The 22,593-nt window shown below is 39.4% G+C and overlaps 1 protein-coding gene across 1 annotated transcript in view; it reads right to left on the bottom strand.

Annotated features, from left to right (window-relative positions):
* The window catches only part of TAF3 (TATA-box binding protein associated factor 3), a 112,063-nt gene that overhangs the window by 9,073 nt on the left and 80,397 nt on the right, over nucleotides 1–22,593 (bottom strand). Inside the window, exons 3-4 of the mRNA XM_042872499.1 lie at nucleotides 16,488–18,310; nucleotides 11,633–11,715 (exon numbers count right to left, since the gene is read on the bottom strand). Coding sequence (XP_042728433.1) covers nucleotides 11,633–11,715; nucleotides 16,488–18,310 — 1,906 coding nt within the window. The remainder of the gene's footprint in view (nucleotides 1–11,632; nucleotides 11,716–16,487; nucleotides 18,311–22,593) is intronic.

The following is a 22,593-nucleotide window of genomic DNA, read 5'->3' as shown; positions in this document are numbered from 1 at the left end:
GTATCAGTACTGAGAACAGTATGGACCAGAATCACACAGGCTCTGCCTAGAAGAGGAACAACATTTCTAAAGCTCTAATTGTCTTCTTGTCTAAAACCAGGACCCATTTTAAAGCAAGGAGCAGGAGCTTAAGGTCATTTGTATGCAGCAAAACATCCCCAACAACTATACCAATGTAATTATAACTAGCACAACTGCCACTCACATTATTACGGGTGCTATTTTTATCTATTAGTGTTGATATGCCCTTATTGATACAAGTTCTTCAATGCTAGAAAGTGAGGTGACGTAACTACTTTGATTACTGGGAAATCTCACACTTGTAACTGAGATAGCTCCACTAGAAAAAAAATGAAATACTCTAAGAACTATGGGTAAAAGTGTCAAAAACACCTAGGGGAATTAGGAACATTTCCATATGGTTTAGATTCCTCACAGATTAGAGATTATTTTGAAAATTTTATTCCAACCCTGGAGGAGAATTGGTGTAATTTAAGCTCTGTAATGTAAGCTAATTCCCATATTACTTTTAGAAAGGGAAATTTAGTTTTTATCTCTCTTATGCCCTGCTGAATATTTTATTCTGTGCAAACAAGTCGTATTGGCAAATAGAAGCTCCACAAGTATGTGCTATGACCAGCTCGCGTGCTTGCAGAGTGCCAAAATGCATCAAACCTCCAGCCAAGCCTCTAGCAATTTTGCAAGTGAAAAGACTTCAATATGTAACCTTGAAATACTAATAAAAACGTATTTTCATGTGATTAATTGCTTGCAATGTTACATTCTTCTCTATCAAAGAGAACACGTATTTCAAAATGCCATCCATTTCTGTGGATGTCGTCTGGCCTAATGTAGGTGGCAGAGGGTCTGTGCATGTGTACAGAGCTTTGATGGTGCCCGTGGAGCTCAACAACTCATTCTTCATTTCAACACTGTGGCAAAACCCTGCAAACACCCCTACCTGGACAAATGAATCTAGCAATTTCAAAGGCAGTGTGTCACCTAATCCCATTCACAAGTTTACTGAACCTCATCTTAAAACCAGTTAATCTTTTTGTCGCCACTATTACCCTATTTCAGGATCTCCCTGCTCTGGTGGCACAGAAACCTCTCCTAATTTCCAGCTTCCATTCATAGCCAATTAATTCCCACTTGTTTTTGTGCCAACGTTATTCTTTACTTAAATAGCTTTCTCCCTCCAAAATGTTTATTTGCCTGATGTACTTGTAGCCAGCAATCATATCCCCTCTTCACATGCTAGACAAAACACACAAAGTTGTTCTCCTCTTCTATCATAACATAGCAGCCCCATGCTCACCCTGACAGTGCTCCCCTTTACATTTGCTCTCTACAATTCACTGTTCCTGAACACAAGCAGCGTTCAAGACCTGAATATAACATTTTAGATGAAATATCAGCAGGCTCTTGTGTGACGGCTGACACACTTCCACTATCTCAGCTAAAATTACCACTTGCAATGCATCTTATGGTCACGCTTGCATCACGTTGGTAACTGCCACTGTACAGTCAACTAATGATCCCTCACCCACTTAATTCACCTACTATAATGATATACCTACTGACCAGCTCTTTCCTTCTGGCTGAAATTTCTTTTGGTACTCTTCAGATACAAAGCCTAAACTGCATTTCTTCTTTTATTGAATTAAAAATGATTTTTTTCCCTTCCCAGTTCTTTCTGGACAACCATCAGGTCCTCAGTTGCACTGATGATGTGGTCCTTCAACCTCACTGACAAAAAATGACATCAGTGTTCTGCCTCCTACTGTGACTAGTTTTTTAAATGAAATTATTAAATCATATCAGTGCCAAAACACATCCTTGAGCATGTTCACTAGTAACCTCTTCTCTGGTTACATGAGCTCTCCTTCAGCTCTCAGTTGCTAGCTTTCTTGAAGCTAGTTCTTTTCTACTGTACAGTTCCTCTACTAATCCTCATCTCTGTCAGCTTCACTATGAGAGTATCTACCTAAAATCTACCTAAAATCCAAGGAGCTTGGATTTGCCATCTTTCATTCATAGAAGACAGCATCCCTTCTCCTGAAGATAGGACAGCTGTCAATTTTATTCCAGCCACACACATATGAAAGTCCCAACTCTTCTCCTCTGCAGTGCAGACTTGTCTTTGGAGGGGATGTGACTTGATCAAGCACTCAGCAACTACTTCCTCATGTACTGCACGACTGGGAGGTGGAGGCAGTCACTCTAGGCCCTGAGATGCATGGCAAAAAAGTCAGCCTTTGCCAGTACCAAAGGGACCATGCTAAGCTAAAAAATCAGTTGTTTTGTCAAAGATTAATATCAAGTTGGCTTAGCACAGTTTACTTTCATTTTGTGCTTTATTCCATTTATTTCCAAGATTTTAAATAGCTCTTCCTTCAAAACTTGTAATTAATTGTATTGCTTCAACAGGTATCTAGAACACTTTCCCTTTCTTCTCTTCTTCAGCATTTCTATTTGCTCTTTTACGTTATTTATTAAATAATGTAAAATTGGCACTCTTCAGATTTAACCAACAATAAGTTTTAAAGTAAAACTAAATTTATTCAAGAATTGTTTGTCCCCTAGTCTGTAAATTCACAAGCCAGCTATTTTCTGACTTGGAAGATTATTCCCCTTTTTTGACAGTATGCAAACATCCCTATATTTCACTTCTTGATCTATTAAAGTTAACTTTCACCATTGTCAATCTACTGCCACTATTCATGTTGCCCTAATTCTCAGTACACAGGAGAATGAACATAGGATTGAAGATGCTGGAACAGGCTCCCCAGGGCAATGGGCACGGCCCCAAGCTGCCGGCGTTCAAGGAGTGTTTGGACAACACTCTCAGACACAGGGTTTGAATCATGGGTGGTCCTGCGTGGAGCCAGGAGTTGGACTTGATGAACTTTGTGGGTCCCTTCCAACTTGGAGTATTCTGTGACTGTGTTCTTGGCACATACTTGCATTATCCTTCACCTCCTCCCTGTCTTCACTCCAATGGTTTTCCCTTCTTTTCCTATTTGCTCAGTATCCCATGCAACATTTAGTTCAGCTTGACTTACGGCAAGCCTGAATTCACCCCCACATTCTTTTGCTTTGAAGATGTAACTTCTTTGCTAATAGTCCTTTTCTCCTAGAGGTTAAGATGCTTATACCCAAAACACATTTTGAAGGAGTTACTGATAAATGTATTCATTTCCTGCAAGCCTTCCCTTTCCATAGGCAGACATTACCACTTCTGAATCCATTAGGTCTTCAGTCCAGCTGACTTTATCTCTTTTGGTTTATGGACATTTGCACTCTTGAAATTGAATTACAGGTTTTCTACTGTTTATTTTTCCATTACTTTAAGTGAAACAGTTCTGTCCTTGGCCTCCATCCTCCATATCTGTTACACCAGGCTATCTCTCCCCAAAACCACAAATACCTTTCTGCAAATGACTCCCACATCTCCCTCCTATTCTTCTCACCATCCCGATTTACAGCTCCAGGTGGTTCATAATCAGTCTGACATAACAAAATGGAGCTGGTAGCGTGGTGTCTTGGTATCTCTCATCTTCTTCTCTCTCTTATCATAACAAGCTGCTCAGATCTTTGACAGAAAACCATCGTCCCCTTGTGCTGAGTTCTCAACAGCAAAACCAGAAACTGGTAAAACATGCTCATTCCACAGAGCTCTTTGCAAACTTTCTCTGACGTTTTCACTGCAGACTGCCCTTTCTTGTCATTTATTCTGGGAAATGTTATGGAATGTATGATCTGGAGACAGCTTATAAATTACTTGTACATCCACCCTCTTCAACCAGGGTAGAATACAAAATTTCATTAACTACTAGGAAACTGTGCCATCAATGGGTGCAGAAACCTCTACAATGGTAATTTCTAACTTGTTACCTTGCAGGCTCTGTACAGCTACAACTCAGCTGCTCAGAGAACAGCTCTACTAAATTCAAGTAAGAGCATCTTTTTCTCTTGCATCTATGGAAGGTAGTTTCTCCGTGGACCTCCTGTCCACGTCCAGCTCTTAGGAACTAAAATACATATTCTTTAGCCTATATAGTCCACTCAGTTTTGCGTGAAAACTTCAATATAAAAAAAGCAACTCTAATAGAGACAATAACAAAACAGCATTTGGCTCCTGCAGTCACCTTCTATCCAGGCAAAGCCTATTCTTTAAACAAATGCCTTTCCACTCATTCACATGTATTTGATCAATTTCTGTTGTGCTTAATAAGGCCACGTCCATTTACACAAGCAATTGGCTTATGTGTCTAAACTTGCCTGAAACATCCTTTTCTTTAATTGAGGTGTACAGTATACAATTTTTTATTCTTGAGCAATAAGGAGAAAAAGCAAAGATACTCTGAGTAAGTTGTTTTGCTTCCTAATGACTCAAGCCTTTTTAAAGATTCACTTCTGGAGTCACCACCTGACATGGCCAGCAGCAAAATGAAATAATTTATTTGTCGCAGCCTACCACCTACCATGAGCTGAATGAATAATTAGTCAAGGGTGGCTTCTGTAATTAGAAAAAAAAAAAAAAAGAAAAAGAAAAAGCTAAAGACTAAATCTGATGTTGGAAATAACTCAGATTCAGAGAAGAAAAAAAAATTTCCAGATCAACTTCAGAAATATAAACTGATTATTTGTTTCTTTTGGTAAAATAGTCTTCACTTTTTTTTTCATTTGAAAGTTGCAATCTTGCAGCAAGGGAGGGGCTGAGGAACCTCCACTGCAGTGAACAGGACTTTTGGATGGATACAAGACCACACATGGGAGTTTCACTGCAGGATCAGGGCCAATATGTTACACTCAAACAGAACGATCAGAAAAGGGATATGAATCATACGCAGAAGAATATCTCCATTAAAATGCATATCCATCCAGAATTTAAAAAGGCACTGAAAAATCAGTCCTCCAGCTCTTATAATTTAACAATTATAGAGCAGAAAAATGCGTGTCTGTATACACACACACAAACACACACGTACAAAGATTTATGAGAGCTGCAGAGATCACTGGAATTCCTAAAGAACATCTCTCGGAGAGGAGCGCGATCATTTGTCATCACTCTGACTGCTCACTTAGGTGGTCTATTGATCATATCAAAATGATTTAACCATTACACACTCTATTCCACCTTACAGCAAAAGCTGGATTGGCACCCAGAGCGTTAGTTCTGTTAACACAGTTAACTCAGTCTTTCACGGCTTAGTGCTAAATTGTAAAGTAATTGGAATACCCATTAGTACTGCAATAAACAAGAGACTTTCGTTGCCTGGACTCCATTGTTAAGTTTTCCCAAACAGTGGTTTGCCCTTCTACATTTTCCTCCCTGAAGTATCACTTCTTCCCTCCTATTTAATTCTGCAGCAAGTTCTCCTTCAGAGCTTTCTGTTGAATAAGCAGCGTCTTGCAGGGTAACCAACACCGCCCACAGCTGTGTCCCACAATAGCCCCATGCTGCTTGCATTACATCTTCTGGAGGATTTGGTCACGGTGCCTTAATTGCTACAAACACTGCTCTTATTCATAAAAACGTGCAGAAGGAGGGGCTTCCAGCAGGATTTCTTTACCTGTTTCCCCACCACAAAACAGTGAAATAAATGGAATGGGTCATGAGCTACTTGGATGGTAATGCAAACCTATGGCTTGACAAGTCAATAAAAAGCCAATCCTCTCCTCTCTAGCCACACATAGGGAGCCAAAGCTAGAGGCAAACAATTTGGATATGTCTACAAAGGGAGTTTAATGAACCCCATTATTCAGCTATTGTGGGCAAACACTATATAGACAGTAATCTAAATTATCAACATCTGAATGGCTTTCTGCTAAATAGCACCTGAAGTTCAAAAGTATTTTTCATAAAGTCTTGTTTATCCGAAAGAGAATGACCTTATTAAAAATGGAAGCTCATGAATATCCACCAAGCATGATACTGTAAAAATCAGATGCATTCTTAAAAACTACATGTGGCAGAATTCTGGTTTAATTGAAGCTAAGAGCAAAGTCATATCTTAGATATCTAGCTTTTTTCACACCTCCCACAGTGTTTTGAGTACTCCCCAAAAAATGCATATGCATGTTTCTGCAGCAACTGCAGATCCCCAGTGAACTCTGGGGAATACCAACACAGTCCTTGTCTAATTTCTTGTCTTTAACCAGCTCAAAAAAAGGTGTATCCATGGAACTGCTAATATCTCTTTGCTCCTCCTTTGGTCCAACTTACCTTTTTTAAAGACTGATTTTGTATGTGCATGTGTGAGACGTTCCCCCCAAAATTTAATCTCTAGAGAACTTGCAGCTCAATTACAACCCTGTGCATGGCAGGGATGTTGGAACTAGATGACTGTTAAGGTCCCTTCGAACCCAAGCCATTCTACGATTCAATTCTTCTGTAAATTAAACTTGCTGCAGATAGGAGAACCACATTTCAGGCAAGTGTTTTAGGATAATGTTATCCTATAACAAAGTTGGTGGCACTCTGCTGCAGGTGAGCTGGTAAAGTTTTACACAATTTCAAAAGGAATGAATAAAGAACTGTTTTACTGGAATTTTACTGCCCAACCACGTCTGTGCTTAAAATAATCAGTTCTTGAGCAAGTAGTAATGATGACCCAAGCCACCAATGTATGAAAAATAAGCACCTCCAGCAGTCCAGCTGTGTTTCAAGTAGGGTTATAGCATCAGCATCATGCCATTTTCTCAGGCTGTATTTCCCTACAGGCTCCTACTTTCTCAGACACGTATCATTTTGCCAACTTATAAAAACATGCATTATTTTTGCACCTTATTGAGATGGAAGTAGTCAGATGGATCAATCACAGAGACTCAGTGCAACAAAACACAAAACGACAGGACAGGCTTCCCTCTTAGTTCCCAAAAAATACTTCTGGGTCACCAATATCATACAGAGAGATCATATTCCACGCTCACAAAAACATTTGGTCTATATTGCCACTTGGCTTTCAGATGTTCTACAAAGGATGTCAGCTGGTTACGTTACTGGCACTGCTGTCATGGGAATATCATGCCATTGAGTGAGCCTCCAAAAGAGCCTAAGTTAGGCCTTGGACTGATAATGTCCTAGCAAGTGATAAAAGCCTTTAGTGGAGTCAATTAAATATATGGATAAAAAGCTTCTCTCTCTTAATCCCTTTAGGATTTTATTTTCAAGTCCACAAGTTATTTAATACACATTTCTATAGACACACATATCTGAGTCTGTGCAATTTTTTTGGAGAAGGCTACATATATGCTGACATTAAAAATATCCAAGACAAGGGGCAATTTATTAAGAGCAGCAGGCCAGATTTGCAAGTTAAACACTGTTAAAATACCTGTCTTTTTCCTATTCATGTCTGCATTCCAGGTTCTCTGCTGATTGCAGAGCTATGATACAATGCAGTAAGAATCTGGAGGAAAAGCCTGATGTTTTAGTATGAAGTTCAGAACTTGATTTCACAAACACACATATATATACACTGCCCTCTCTCTATATAAATGCATATATATGTATTTGCATTCATGTGTACATAAATATATAAAGGCACAGAAGCACTGAAACAATGACTAACGAATGGCACTCTGCTTTGTGGTCTGATGCTGTCAAAAGTCATGTGTTTTTACTTAAAAATCATGTTTAAATGTAGAATTTATCTGAAGTATCAGAAATTACAGCACATATTTTTGCTGAAGTTTATATCAACTGTGGCAGTAACCAGTAACTGGAATGTCAGTACCCCATCAATAGACATGCTTTTTAAAAACTTATGTGTATGAAACCTATGTGTGTGAAAGTTTTTAGAAGTTATGTGTATGAAATGATTTATGCTTAGGAAAAATAACTAGACAAAAAGAAACCATGATGCAACTGAATAAGAGAATTCTGCTCATCGTTTGCAGATGATTTTAAATTGAAACATGTATAGTAGCTTTGTGCTTTTTAATTTCTTTTCTTAAAAAAAGATAGCATCTCCAGTTCCTTCCTGTACTAACTCAGTTAGCAATCTTCTACCCTGATAACACTGGAGTGGAAAACAACAGTGAAAAAACCTTCCAACATATCATTCAAATCATATCTAAAAAGGTGGTCATAAATATTTTAGAACCCAAGCAAACTAATAAGAGTTAGGCCCATTAAGGATAAGATCTTTTACAACAAATTAAATAAAACAATTTATTGGAGCCTGGACTTGAGATAAACTAGATTTACTAGCTGACCCTTTATTCATTTAAAGAACAAAATTAGCTCTAATTGCATTAGAATGGAATCCAGTAAATTTCTTCTAATGTGGCATCCATGCAAGTATTGCTGTAATTGTTTACAACTAAGATGGAAATGCTTTGATTATAATCTACTTTCTTCTTGTTTTACTGCACAGTTAAAACACTCCCCCAAAAAAACACTGATCTGTAACATTTTTTCCTATATTCGTCCCTCTAAAGGAACAGCTACATTTTCATGTCTATTAAGCTGACATTACTAATAGCTATCTCTTTTGAACTGATGTGTGTTGGAAGAATATTTGCATGCTGGACAAGCTTGAGTGGCCAGAATATACTTGTATTCATAAAAAAATAATGAAGGAGACTCCTCTGCCACAATCAGCATTGCTTTGTACACTGGTCCAAGCAGAGGAGCTCAGAAGCAACATAACTGGAAATTGCTCCACTGCAACATCATTTTCCTCAGCACTGCAGTATTTAAACTTGTGCTGCATCATTAGAAATCTGAATTTCCATTTTAAGTGCCATTCAATCTGACCTCTTTTCTTCAGATACTTGGTATTAGGAAGAATGTCTTCATGCAATGGATGGTCAGGCATTGGATCAGGCGGCCCAAGGAAGTGGTGCAGTACCCATCCCTGGAGGTGGTTAAGCAGATGGAGCACTAAGGGGCACAGAGTATAGTCGGTCTTGGTAGCATTAAGTGATGCTTAGATTTGATGACCTTCATGGTCTTTTCCAACCTAAATGATTCTACCATTCAATGATATATACTTTTTGGATTCACCAAGATCTCTAAGTACAATATTTTGCATGAAGCTTCCCCAAGAGAGACCAACTTCCAACTGAAAAGGTATTTAAGTACCTCTCAAACCCTCCCAACAGCTTTTTCTTCTAACAGAGGGAACTGAAAGAATTCATTTGCCTATCTAGTTTTTATACATCTTTTTCTATCAATCCTAAAAAACGTAGACAACTTTCTATGGCCATTCACAATAATTTAAAATAATCTTATGCTAGTATAAACTCCAGAGACATCTCAATTGACACACAACTACCTGATATTCATCATCAACACAGATGAAATGTAAGTTTAACTTTGCCCTGGTATAACGCATCACAAAAGCATCACTCTTGTTTCTGTCCCTTACCAGCTATGTAAAAGGTTTATGAATCTACTGTGGTCGGGCAACTAGTAACTTTGAATCCAGGTGGCAGAGATTTCTGGAATTAATTCAGCAGCCCAAACCATGTATGCAATGCTTTGTCTCAGAGTTTCACATAAACGATCACTTCTAATAATGAGCACCACATATGAATTCATACTCTGAGTCCAGGCTAAATATTAATTGTTTTATGAAAGCAAAATGATTATTTACAGTAGGAGAGCTCCCATGAAAGCTCATTAGACACTGGATCAACGTGCAACACAAAACAATTGCCAGACCCTGAGCCAAGTGGTACAAACTGTGCTTTCTTCTGCTTCAGCAAATTTCTTCCTGGAATTGGCCTGGGAAAGCTATGACAAATCCTAAAAGCTCCAACAAAGCTCCAATAGTTCTTGTTTACCATTGTTTAGAAGATACAGGTGGGTGATAAGGCCATCACACTCAGATAATGTTACGGGGGCCCATGCAGTAGGCATAGAGGGGAGATACTTAAGGTAGGAAAGGGAAACACGTAAACAAATAGAGATGGAATACTAAAGACTGAAGACGCATTTGGTTATGTAGCCTAAAGCAGTAGCAAGGACAAGTGTCAAGTGGAGGAGATGGAGCTTCCCTCTGAGCCAGTAAAGATGCATAAGGAAGCAGAAACAGAAATGGGTTTTCCAAAAAGCCAAAAACCTAGATGTCAGTATCTCTGACCCACCGCAGGCTGACACAGCTGAAAATGACGTACCCATACTACTTGCAGCAAGCAGAAGTAGTATCAGATCTCTTTTCAAAACGTGTGTGGGTGTGAGAATGATGGAGGAGAGATAAGAGTGCGTGCAAAATCAACTTTTTGGTGCTAAAATATGGCTTCAGAGCCATAATTCAGAAGTTCTGCCTTGAAAATATGACTTTTTTCCTGATATAAACACTTCCACAACCCTTGAATAAAAAAGTTTGAAAGTATCTATAGCTCCTCGAGAAGGAAAATGGATTTAGAGGCTTTTAATGCAGGACAGATAACTTCTGAAAAGCAGGATCTTTCACACAGTCTGAGCACAGAAATTTTAGATCATACACAGATACTGTGAAAGGGAAAAAACAGGAATGGTTAATGTGCATAGGGAGAACAGGAAAAAGTCCTGATATTTGGGGTGGTTTCTCACAGAAACTAAAAAGTCCCATAGCAATTTTGCACCAGTATAGCTCACAAATTATCTACTGGGCAAGATAGGGGAATAGGATAGCAGAGAAAAACAAAATAATAATCAAAGACGCCACTCAACTTATAACACAGGAAAGTTAGTGATCAGAAGGTTTAGTTCTTGAACGGCTTTAAAAGAGAAGCAACTTGATTAGCAATATTTAATGGGATGAATGAAAATAAAAAATCTGGTGCTCATGTTTGCCATCAGACATAAAAGTGCACTCTGCACAATTAAAAAAATCACTGAAGAACCCAATTAAAGGAAAACACAAGGCAGGAGCAGCCTATAAAGCCCAGTGATGCTTCATTTCCTCAGCCTCTACAGCATAAGCAGGCAGCTGTACAATCTGAGCATAGGGATCAACCTACTTATGGTCATCAAGTACTAGGTAACTATTATTTGTATGACAACACCCAATAATTAAGGAGCTAATGAACAAACATTTAAAGTGTGTTAGGTACATTCAGAAATAATCAACAATTATAATAAAATAGATATGTATGAAGGCATTTCAATTGTTGTGTTTTAAAGCACAAAACAACTGTTAGTTAAAATGCATTATGAAACTGAGCTGCAGGTTACCCTAGGGATACCTAGCCATTATGGAAGCTTGGCTGAATGTCACTGGAGGCAGCATGTGAGTCCTGATGGAGTCTTCTAATTGTTACTGGGAAACACAGTAGGATGAATGGAAGATGATAGGTTCCACTTGCAGAGCAGAACAAAAAGGGAAAAATGTCTAAAAGGTTTCTATTGGTAAGTGTTCTGCTTGAGTTTTCATAAGAATGGTCAAAAGACATCACAGAATGATAGAATGGCTCACTCTGAAGGGCATCATGTAGCTCCAACTCCTCTGCCATGGGCAGGTCTGCCAACCACTAGATCAGGCTGCCCAGGATCCCATTCAACCCGTTCATGGCTGTATGAATGTCATTTACCACTAACATTAAAGTGTTTCCAACTGAAAGTAAGAGCTGCTACACACCAGAGATGAAGAACTGTGTAAGGCATATTGTAGATGGCTTATTTTGTACTTACATCTTGTCTTGGCCTGCACCCACTCTTAGTGTCAGCCGAGGAATAACTGGTGATGGAGCCGGAACAACTGGTTCCACCTTTATCTGTGCAATGGAATAAAATCACCAATCAAAGACTGTAAAGAGATTCCCAAAGAATATTAATTACAAGAAAGCACTGATAGAATTAACCAGAGTATACCAGCTCAATGAGAAACTTATGACTGACTGATTGCTGTTCTCATCTTCGTGCTGCAGTGTGGATGGTTACACCTTGTTGGGAGCAACACGGAAATATGAATTCTAGACTAAAATGTTATATTGAAATTTCACTGTGTTTGTAACAGCTCACACACTTTGTTAAGATTTATTTAGAGAGACAAAAAAAAATCGGTTAACAATGACATGAAATGCTTAGACCTTAGTGCTCAAACTTGACAGGTGTATGCACGTTTTTTTTTCTGAGGTACACATTCAAGCAGTTACTACTCAGATTCACTACATAAATTATATTCTTTAAACAAAATTAGACAAAGAGGAAGCAAATGAACCTCTAGCATCAGCTCTGAATGCTTCACAAAGTGTTATAGATATAACAGAATCACTGATTTTTAATGGAATTCAGCTAGGTTTCTAATGGCTGTTTTTCAGATGGAAATCAGATGGTCTGATTTCCTGCCTTGGTAGATTCAAACCACTTGAAGACGTCCTTAAATGCTTGGAATTAGTATCTTGGAATTACTGACTTCCATTGAGCTAAACAAAGCCATTGCTTTGCAACACCTGTACAGCATCCTCTCAGATTTTATGTGTGAAACTCTAATGATTTTCTATATATGAGTTGCTCAACTTATACTAAGATACATGAAAAGAAGTGTATATACATTATACATAAAGAGAGAAGGAGACTGATATCGTTTTGAGCACATGCATCATCGTATTTCATAAAATAAGAATGTAGTGGAATCTGGTCCAAGAACTTGAAAGACAAAAATAGTACGTGTACACTAAAAGGAAACCTGAGTAATTCTCATTGGGAAGAATCTGTTTTAAAATGCTTTCCTAACGAAAGGAAAGACACCATTGATTCTAAGCACAGAAAGCAGTGCAGGAGACGGGAGGCCAGAGTGGAAGGACTCAGTTGGGACTTGGAGTTACTCTAACAGCACTCCATGGATATGTATTAGCCTGCTTCACAGGCTACTCTACTCTCCACTCTTTTGTTTATACAGCACAATTTTTTGTGACATCATTCCCCTGCAGTGCTGCAAGTTTTTTCCTCTGGAGCTCCAAACGGCTGGAACGATTTCACTGTTACTTTCCATAGGTAAGCCTTTTAACTGCTTTCCTGGCACTCTAAACTGTAGCATCACCCACAGGAATTGAATCCTGGGCACAGGAGGCTCAGGTATGCAGCTTTGTGTACTGATTACGTACTATCTCATAGGTTTCTCCACATCCTTTTCTGTCATGGCAATTCCGAACATGAAACTTCCTAGGACAGCCACTGCTGCTTAGCACCGAGAGACACCCATCTCATTAGTCCTCTGTATTAAGATTTTTGCATTACTACCTGCATATCAGGAAGAGGTTCCAAGCAATGGTGGCAGAAGAAAAGCACGTAAAGGACTTTTTAATGTAAGATACTTACATCGTCTGCTTTGAGAGAAAACTGTGCTCCACAACAATCCAAACTACTATCTTTTGATAGTATAGATAGTTTGTATAGATACAAGAGGAGAGAAAGGGTTTGCAGGTTGGAGCAGAGGGCAAATTAAGGAGCGTTGATAAGTGTATTGTGGATACCGTGGGCACGCTCTACATCGGTAGAATTTTTACTTGCAAGTAAGAGGAGTTTATTTGGGGACAGCACTGGCAAGCTCTATCTCGATGCTACGATAGCTCCATTCCTCACGCAGCAGTTCCTCGACTGCTTTAGTTTACAGCTCAGAGTATTAAGTTTAGCTGGAACTGGGTCAGCAGCTGCCTCACGAGCTGCTCAGTCATTCCTACAGCATGCCCGGTAATCTCCATCATATAAGCAGGGTGTAATTGCTTCAATTGTCTGCTTTTAATTTGGTAATGCATGCAAGACAGCACCCTTGCTCCTAGGCTCTTCTGCAAGCCTTGCCCAAATTTCCTCTTCTTCGGCCATCAGCCTGTCCTTTTGCAGCACACAGTTAGCTTATTTTCAGTAGAGTATTTGGTGCTGCTCTGAGTTTTCCTATCCAGCAACCTGGGACAAAATTACAGGGAAAACTCTGCAATATGCTTAAATTCCCCAACAGGACGGGATGCATGCTTACACAGTAACTGTAACTATACAAAAAAATATACAGAAATGCTACCATGGATTCTTATACAGAGTTAGATCTTTTGTTTAAGCATAGTACTACTTGCTAAGGACTGAGTTACGTAATGACTGAGATTTTGTAATGGCCATCAGCTGCTGTCAGCTCACAAATCCAACCTTCCAGGTTGTGCTTCTGCCTCCAAAGCTCAGCATCCGAGCAGTAACTTGATCATTTGCTCCTACAGCATGACTGCTGGCTAAATAAGTCATTGTGTGAACTAAAAGCTAAATTAAGGAAACATGTACTTTTAGGGGTTAAAACGAAAGAGCAGCATTCTGGAGTAATACTGGGAATTGGGGCCAGCAGAAGAGCATTTACAGTGGATTACTAAGCTTCCCAAATCACCAAAGAGGTAAAGTCCAGCAATATAAGACTCCTTTGTAGCTAACTAAAAATACATTGTCAGTGGATTTGTCCAGTTTTATGTATAAGCAATACTTCTTTCACCTGAACTAATACTAGTAGTCATATAAGCCCCTTATTGCCATGTGCTGCATTTTTTTTGCTAATCTTCAAGGATTTAGCTTCTTTGCCACATACCTCAGGGCACCAACTGATAAAGCTCTAACTCTCCATTTTTCCAGGACACCAGCAGTGCGGCCTTGCAAAAAATGAAAATCGCTCAAGAGATTTAAAGGGGAAATTTATTTTTAAAATCCTGACGACTTGCAGCAAAGAGGTGGATTTTAAAAAAGCTTATCTACCAAGAATCAGTTTAAATTTTAATTCTATCTGGGGACTCTTTCATGCATTCTAGCTTTAAAGTTTATCTTTTGACAGGGACTTTTTGCCAAGGTAATGGGCAGCTTTGTCAATTTAATTTGTCCAAGTTTTTATTGCTGTTGGACTCCTTTTCCTAATACATATATGTTCAGTCTCTGTTGAAGCTTTACCAGTTTATATTTGTTTGTGTAGCTTTTATATTGCTCTAAAACAAATCAGATGGGGAGATTTGGGGAACAATGCAAAACATACGAAAAACAAGCAACTTACCTCTATTATCTATGTGTGTACTTAACTTAAAGAGAAAAGTCTGCAGAAATTCTCAGTCAGATACTGACAAAATGCCTCGAGCATGAGGGGCAGGGAGAAAGCTGCCATGTAGACAAAAGGAGGAGTCCATGCAGCAGCATTGCTGCAAGCTAAAACTCAGACATTAAATTAACAGGGACAGCTGGAACACCACCCTGTCAATCACTGATTCATCCATGGCAGACAAATGTTAAGTTTTCCAGATCACCTGGATTCTGCATCGAAAATCCATTTTCCAACTTGAAAAACTGGTGTAAGTTTTGAAATCAGCAGTTTGCTTTAAATCTGCCTGGTAGCACACCAGGGTACCGTCTCTCACAGCATCAAAAATGGATAGCAAGGAATATCCCAAGTCCAAGCTTGTACAAAGTGTGTATTACACTCAAAGCAGGACGTAAAGAGATTCATTGTAAAACCAGAACGTAAGCAATGCTTCCTAATGCTAAGGATAGAGATTAAGGAAATCCTGTATCCAAGGTTATCAGTATCCAAGACAATCTCTTTCTTTTCTGCTTTTTTTTTTTTTTTTTTTGTATTAACAATTTAATGCACAATATAAGTTTAAGTGACAAAAAGTACAGCAAACCTTGAATTAGGGAAGTCATCCCTAATGGGATTTTAAATCAGATAACATGCAAATATGCTAGTTTCATTTTTTTATATATTAAAGATATTCTCAAGATTAGGTGATATTGGAAAGAAGGAACTGTCTTTGGCTGATATAAATCAGTAAGAGCTACAGGAGAAGAAGTAGCTCAGTCCATTTGAAAGTCAGGTCTCCCTTCTTCATCTCAAGCTTAAAAATCTAAGTGAAAGGTGATATTTGAACATTCAGAGTATGCATTTAGACTACAGGTTGACAACAATTTTCTTATTTCCATCTAACTGAAGCAACTCTGTGGTCTTCCTAATAGAGGACTCAGTAGCTCTGATATACAAATAATGACTTATTCTAGGGTGGTCTGTTCCTCATTTATGGCCATCTGACCAACCTACAGACTTCTACAAGCTCTGAAACAGCAGACTTCTAGAAACTAAATTTGAATTTTATATGAAAGGCTGTTGGCCCTACTAGAGAAAATCCACAGAACAAAATTTGGGCATTGCAACAGAGCATACATTTGTTCTGCATTCTGCCAGTGAGTGTAAGTCTTGGCTTTTCTAAGTGAAAAGTGAGTTGAGGAAAACCAGAAATCTCATGCAAAACCAAACCAAACCAAACCAAATCAAAACCAAGGTGAGACAATCTCATATTTCGAATTCACAAAATTGAGCTTCCATTCTTTTGCTTCTCAAAGAAGTGGAGCAATACCTGAAATTTCTGGGGTACTTCTTACTTTGAGGTGTTTATTTTTGTTTGTTTGTTTTAAAGTGTATGAAGTCCGTGGTCACATATCTTACGTAATCAGATATGCTTCTCAGCAGCAAATTCAGGAATCCATGTGCACTTATCAAACAAGTATGCCATCTCAGCTCTTTTAAATAACTCACCTTTTCATGTTTATGTTTCTCTTTTTCTTTCTCCTTCTTCTCTCTTTCCTTCCTCTCCTTTTCCTTATCCTTCTTTTCCTTTTCTTTATCTTTCTCCCTTTCTTTCTTTTTCTTCTTCTCTTTTTTGTCTTTTTTCTTCTCTTTTGGTTTTTCTTTGTCCTCAAACAACTTTTCAGGAAGCATAGGAGACAAGGAAGGTAACATGCTGGGAAGTCTCATGGCAGTTGGTGTGCTGAACAAGGGCAAAGACATTTCTTTGGGAGGTAACACAAGAGGTGCTGATGGAGGCTTTATCTTATCTTCCTTACTCTTATCTTTAACTTTCTCTTTGTCTTTCTTATCCTTGTCTTTTTTGCCTTTCTCCTTCTCTTTCTTCTTATCTTTATGTTTTTCTTTCTCTTTTTTGGTATTGCCATCTTTCAACTTTACTTTTGTGTCAGCATCCTCAAAGTCTTTTAGTTTGAATTTATAGGGATCATGTTCATCATCTTTGAGAAGTTCCTTCCACTGAAACTTTGCCTCCTTGTTTGCTTCCTTGTCTTTATCCTTTTCCTTGTTCTTTTCCTTCTCCTTGTTTTTCTCCTTGTTTTTCTCTTTATCTTTTTCCTTTTGTTTCTCTTTCTTCTTCATTTTTGTCCTCAGCTCTTTCTTCAGTTTCTTTTTTACTTCTACAGATGAGGCCAACTTGGTTTTCTCCTCATAGACTTTGAGAAGAGGTTCTGGAGTTGGTGGTGAAGCAGAAGGAGAAGAGAAGTAAGCGAAGTTCGCAGGTGGATTAGAAGGTGTTCCCATGTTTGCCTTTCGAATGACCTCATCAATCGAGTCATCCATTGTCCATGAAATGTCTGAACTTGAAGTCCCACCTGATGGAGGTACCGGAGTTGCTCCTGCCTTATTAGAACAATTAGCAGAAACAGAAGGTTTAGGAGTTGTAGTTGTAGTCTCCGAAACAGAAAGTCTTTTCGGACTGGTAAAAATTTCCCCTTCTGACTCAGAACCAGAGGAAAACTCAAAGGGATCGGGTTCTCGTTCAGCACATGCACGAGCAATCACAGCATCTATTGAATCATCAATAGTCTTGTCCATCACTGGTAATTTCTTAGTCTGGTTTTCAATATTTGGCTTGGTCACAGGCTCGGGTGGTGTCTGTCCTTGTTTTACTTGAATGTTTTCCTTTCCTATTTTGTCACTTAATGCAGCCAGAGGGGTTCTACTTGGTGTTTCGGGCTTAACAGGTGGTGGGGGAACATGAACAGGAGCCTTTGGACTTTTGGGACTTTTTGGGCTCTTGGCGCGACCTGGTGACTTTTTTTCTTTGGATCCAGTTTTTGGTGAACGTATGGGACTTCCAGCAACCACTGGTGAGGGAGTAGTTTTAGGTGATTTTGTCTTTTGTCCTGGAGAACTTGTTTTGGACTTTGTCTTGGGTGCAAGCGGCTTTGACTCTAATGTCTTGGGGGTTGGCACTTGTGATTTTGCAATAGGAGCCAACATTGGTGGTTCTGGTGAAGGAGGGGCTAAGTCTGTACTGTCCTGAACATGAACTGGAGAAAGCATTGGAGGTACTTTTTGAGTGTTTATTGAGCTAAGAGGCTCACGTGGTTCCAAAGCTCCATCTAGAGTGTCTCCTTTAGAAACGGACAGTTTTGGTCGTTTCATGGGTGGAAACTCTTCAGCATCAGGACTTTCTAACGGTCTCTTGCTCAAGTAATTTTCATCATTAATTGCCTCGTCCTCTTCCATATCTCCCTCTTCTTCCAGCGGCACCTGCATGGCCTCCGCAGATGTACCTCCATCAGTTGGTACTTGCTCCTCTTCCTCTTCTGTAACAAAGAGAATTTTAAAAAAGCATTAGGGATAATTCAAAATGCATTTTACGGAAACAAGTAAGCATCAAAAGTTCATGTGCATGTTAGCCCTCATATGCTACCTCTTACATTAACTGCCGATAAAACCACTTCATACCAGTCTATTTGAAAGAAAAGTCAGAAGCTACTTCTGGCTCGTATCACCCGCTGTCACAACTGGAAGGTCCCCCCATTCCAGTGTAACATCAAACACATGAGAGAAAGACATGAGGACAGACCTCACCCATAGTGGTAAACTTTCTGGAGCAGGTGACATACAAAAATGCCCTGGTTATTTCTTGCTGCATGTTTGAATTACATGAACCTGCTTGATCCATTTTAAACTATGGAAGAGAAGTCAAAGTGGCTTTTTTTTTTTTTTTTCCTGTAACAAAGTGGACTGCGAGGTGTCATTTAAGTAAAATCCACTGGAATTAGCTGTCCTGTTTAAATATCACAGAATTTTGATGGTGGATTAACTACTAGGAAGATGTCTTCCTAAACTGGATTTGTTTTTCTTGAAGCGGCGCAGCTTGAAGGATGAAGCAGCGGACTGAGTTTTGCTCAACTGCCAGGATCTGTTTCTGATTCATCTTAACAGCTTGCTGTATGTGGACATTAGTTATTATGATTACATGGGAGCACCCCTGTGTCACTGTGTGTGTGTGTGCTGGTTTGGATCAGGAGCACACCTTTGAAATTCATCTCCCCATCACCCTGCTTACTGGTGTTTTTTTTGCATCATGGAGCAATTCTGGAGAACATAAACTGGATTCCTGCTTTACTGAAAGCAAAATGAAAGATATTCTGTCAGAGGAATACACCTAATGCTTGAGTTGCAAGTGGGCACTCAGGCTATGGGACCAAAAAAAGCCAACTTTTGAAAATAAAACAAATCCTGAAACATGAACAGTTATGAACATCAGGCACTATTTAAAGCTAGCTAGTGGACGTCTCATGTATGGTTGCTCTGCTTTTGATGAATTATTTTGTTTTTCAATTGCAATTGCTCAATTTTTCCTACATATACCATCGTCTTCAGTCTCACATGTGTCACATTAGAGTGCAGAGAAGGGAGAAAATTCACTCAGTATCTCCCAGAAAATCCATGGCAAGTTTGAGAATGAGAACCTCTGATCTCCTGAACCACAGCCAAGCACTTTATCCTCTTGGCTACACTTCCTCACTTTTAAAATGGAATTATTTAAGCAGGAAAAAGGATTCCAGGTCTGGAATAAGAACGTCCACACGGGAGTTAAACTGACACATTTACATTGCTTGTAATTACGTCATTACATCCATGCTGGTTACATTCCTATGCAGACAACCTCAACTCACCTCACCCTGTGGCCGTGTTAACCCACCTGCAAAAATGGGTGAATTCTGTCCAGCAGAATGATATCAAGTGCCCTAAGGTTCTCAAATGAAACACGTGATAAAAAACATTTATCACGACGGCAGATAAAACCCAACTTCTTAACGAGCAGGAGGTTCTGAAGAAGCAAACACTAACGCTGTTTAAAGCTTCGTAAAACAGCATCTTTCTGAAATATCTATTTTTGAGGCATTTATTTTCAGGTCTTCTATGCTGGAGTTTCTTTAATGTGTCAACGCTCTAATTTAGGAGAGTTCAGTCAAGAGCCCTGGGCTGCAGCACAAATCTTGCCAGCATCACAAATTAAGTAAAATGAGCTAGCAACTCTGGCTTTTGCCAGGGCCCAGAGGATTTACAGCAGCCAGCCCAGAGAGGAGACTTTGCCTGAGGATAAAGTCTTAGCCTTCCGTGAAAAACAGAAATGTTAGGGAGTTAGGTTTTGCCTGGCTGGGCACTGACATTACGTTTTCGAAACAGCAAAGTTAGAGTATAACTGAGAAATCACTGTGGGCCAAGCCTGCACCTGCTATGTGGGAAAAAAAATCTGCCAGATCGTGGAAGTCATTTCAATCTCTGTTTAAGCTGTTGCAGAAATCAGTTCCCTTCATCTGCTCAAAATTGTTTTGGGGATGAAGAATTAGCATTCATCAGATGTCATCCAGCACTGGTTGCTACCAAGCAATTCCCTCCCAACCCATTTCAGCCTAATTTGCTGCTGAGAGTTTGTTTTCCTTTTAAATTTTAAAGAGCGATACAGTTTAAAACAAACAGCATATATCAGAACTGGGATTTACAGAAGTCCTCTGCCCTGGCCACAAGGCAAGAAGTGTAGCCAAATTCAGACATCAGGGAAGAGAGGGTTTGCACATACAGACTGAAAACATATTTTCATACAGAAACCACAAGGATAAACAGCTGTGCATCACAGTCAATAAAGTGGAAGAGAAATTCCTGCAACTAAGAGTAAAAAAATTACATTTACTAGAAAAATCAGAGTATTTTTGCTAAAGATTTCTGCTTGGTGTCTGCTTCGGCAGTCACTCTGTTACACTGCGGTTCACAAAAGGGCACTGCAATATTTCATATTTGTGTAACTCCTTCCCATCCCAAGGTGCTTCTCATGTTTTACCTACTCAGGGTTGCTGAAAATGAGCAGCTGCTGGATCAAAGGCAAAAAAACAGTTTCAGAGGAGGTTTGGAGAACAGGAACCGGCGTTTTGTGCAACAAAAAAGAATGATGCTTATTTTTTTTTATAGAAGGCCAAGTAAAGTTTGCACTGGGCCCAAGAAGTTTCTATGATCTTGTGTGGAGATGCCAGGGAAGGGCAGAAGAGGTTAAAGTGCAGTTTGTAGAGGTGAGACCAGAAATTGGGGTATCTTGGCTCCAGCTTTCATGCACATTCCTGCAAGCCACAAAGACAACTTAGCAAGGAAGCAGAAGCATTACCATCCCTTTTATAAGGACTTAGATTTGCCCAAACATCTGGAAAAAATTGTCTGGGTCAGTCCTGAACAATCCAGGGACTAAGGAAGCTCACGAGCACTTAACTACTGACACACATTCACCACTTTTCAGACATGCTCAGATGACAATCTGGAATCCTATCTTGGTCAAATGAAACCCAAATTTCTCTTGGAACAAGGCCATGGTCTGATCCTCAGCAAGGACTGGTTTTCTGCCAGACAGCAGCTTTCAAACCTGAGCCATTGCAGCTGTGCCCATGGCAGAACACAATAAAGCACTTTTTTGTTTTTCTTCTTCTTTTTTTTTTTTTTTTAATTAGAGAAAGTGAAATCTCTGTCTTATATTTAAGAGCTTTTGGGCCCTGTTTTCCTTCAGAAGGATTTACATTGGACCAGGAACCAAATGTGGGAAAGCATCAGCCTTTAAAGGCAATCTGCTTGACTTGGTGATGAGCATTTAAGACTGCGTGACTCCTTTTTACCTTTGCCCATCTCATTCGCTACCAGGCACTTTTCAATGGGCAATCCTTTGTGCACCAGATTGCTTTTGAACTCGCTTTACTGTGATGTCTCCCTGTTTCCAACCACCTTATTAATGATACTCCTCCTGAGTTAGCATCTATAGGTCAAATGGATATCACCTCGGCCATCTGCCCTAATAACTCTCTCCTGTAATGAAAGAAGACGAGAGCTGTTTGGGAGGTTTCTCAAGATAACAGATATATATATATATTTGTTAGAGAAGTCAGTGCTGGATCAATATTAATGCTCACGTTACTAAAGCTCCACAGAGCAATTGTTTATTATGTCAGCCGTCCCCATGCGCAGAGCCTGAGTTCAAAGGACCCAGAAGTGACAAGCTGACAGCTGTTAGCACTCTGCTGATGAACGCAGTGTTTTAAGAAGGCCTTTCCTTCTTGAGCAAATCAGAGGCAATGAGCAGGACATGTAACACTGGTTGTTAAACTGGAGCAAGACTTTCACTTCCAGGAAAGGACAGTTTTGAAGGTAAGGAGCAAACACTCCAGCCCTCTCTTGATGCAAGTCTGCACCATAATCTTGGGCTGGTCACACCGTGTTCTGCTGTCTTCCCATTAGATAACTGATGACAATTTCATCTCACAGAGGTGCAGTAAAATCTGAACTTGATAAATACATACCTCCTCAGGACTGCAGGAGAGAGAACATTACAATGAAAATGCAAGCCGTAGGGATCTGTCACCACTTCAAATGCTAGAAAAATTCTTATGCTGAACAGTTTAGGCAAGAAACCAAAACTCCTGCACCTTTCTAACAAAAAACTACTACAGAAGCACATTTCCTTCTTTGTACACCATGTTCCCATAGCACAGCAGGGACTCCAAAACCAAAGGCTTATTGAATGTATACCTTCTTAATTTGGCCACAGCTCAGTTTCAGG

The sequence above is a fragment of the Lagopus leucura genome, unplaced genomic scaffold, assembly GCF_019238085.1.
Source record: "Lagopus leucura isolate 7727_CA_CO unplaced genomic scaffold, USGS_WTPT01 Super-Scaffold_100008, whole genome shotgun sequence".
NCBI classification, from domain to species: domain Eukaryota; kingdom Metazoa; phylum Chordata; class Aves; order Galliformes; family Phasianidae; genus Lagopus; species Lagopus leucura.
This window is presented reverse-complemented; position numbering and strand designations above follow the sequence as displayed.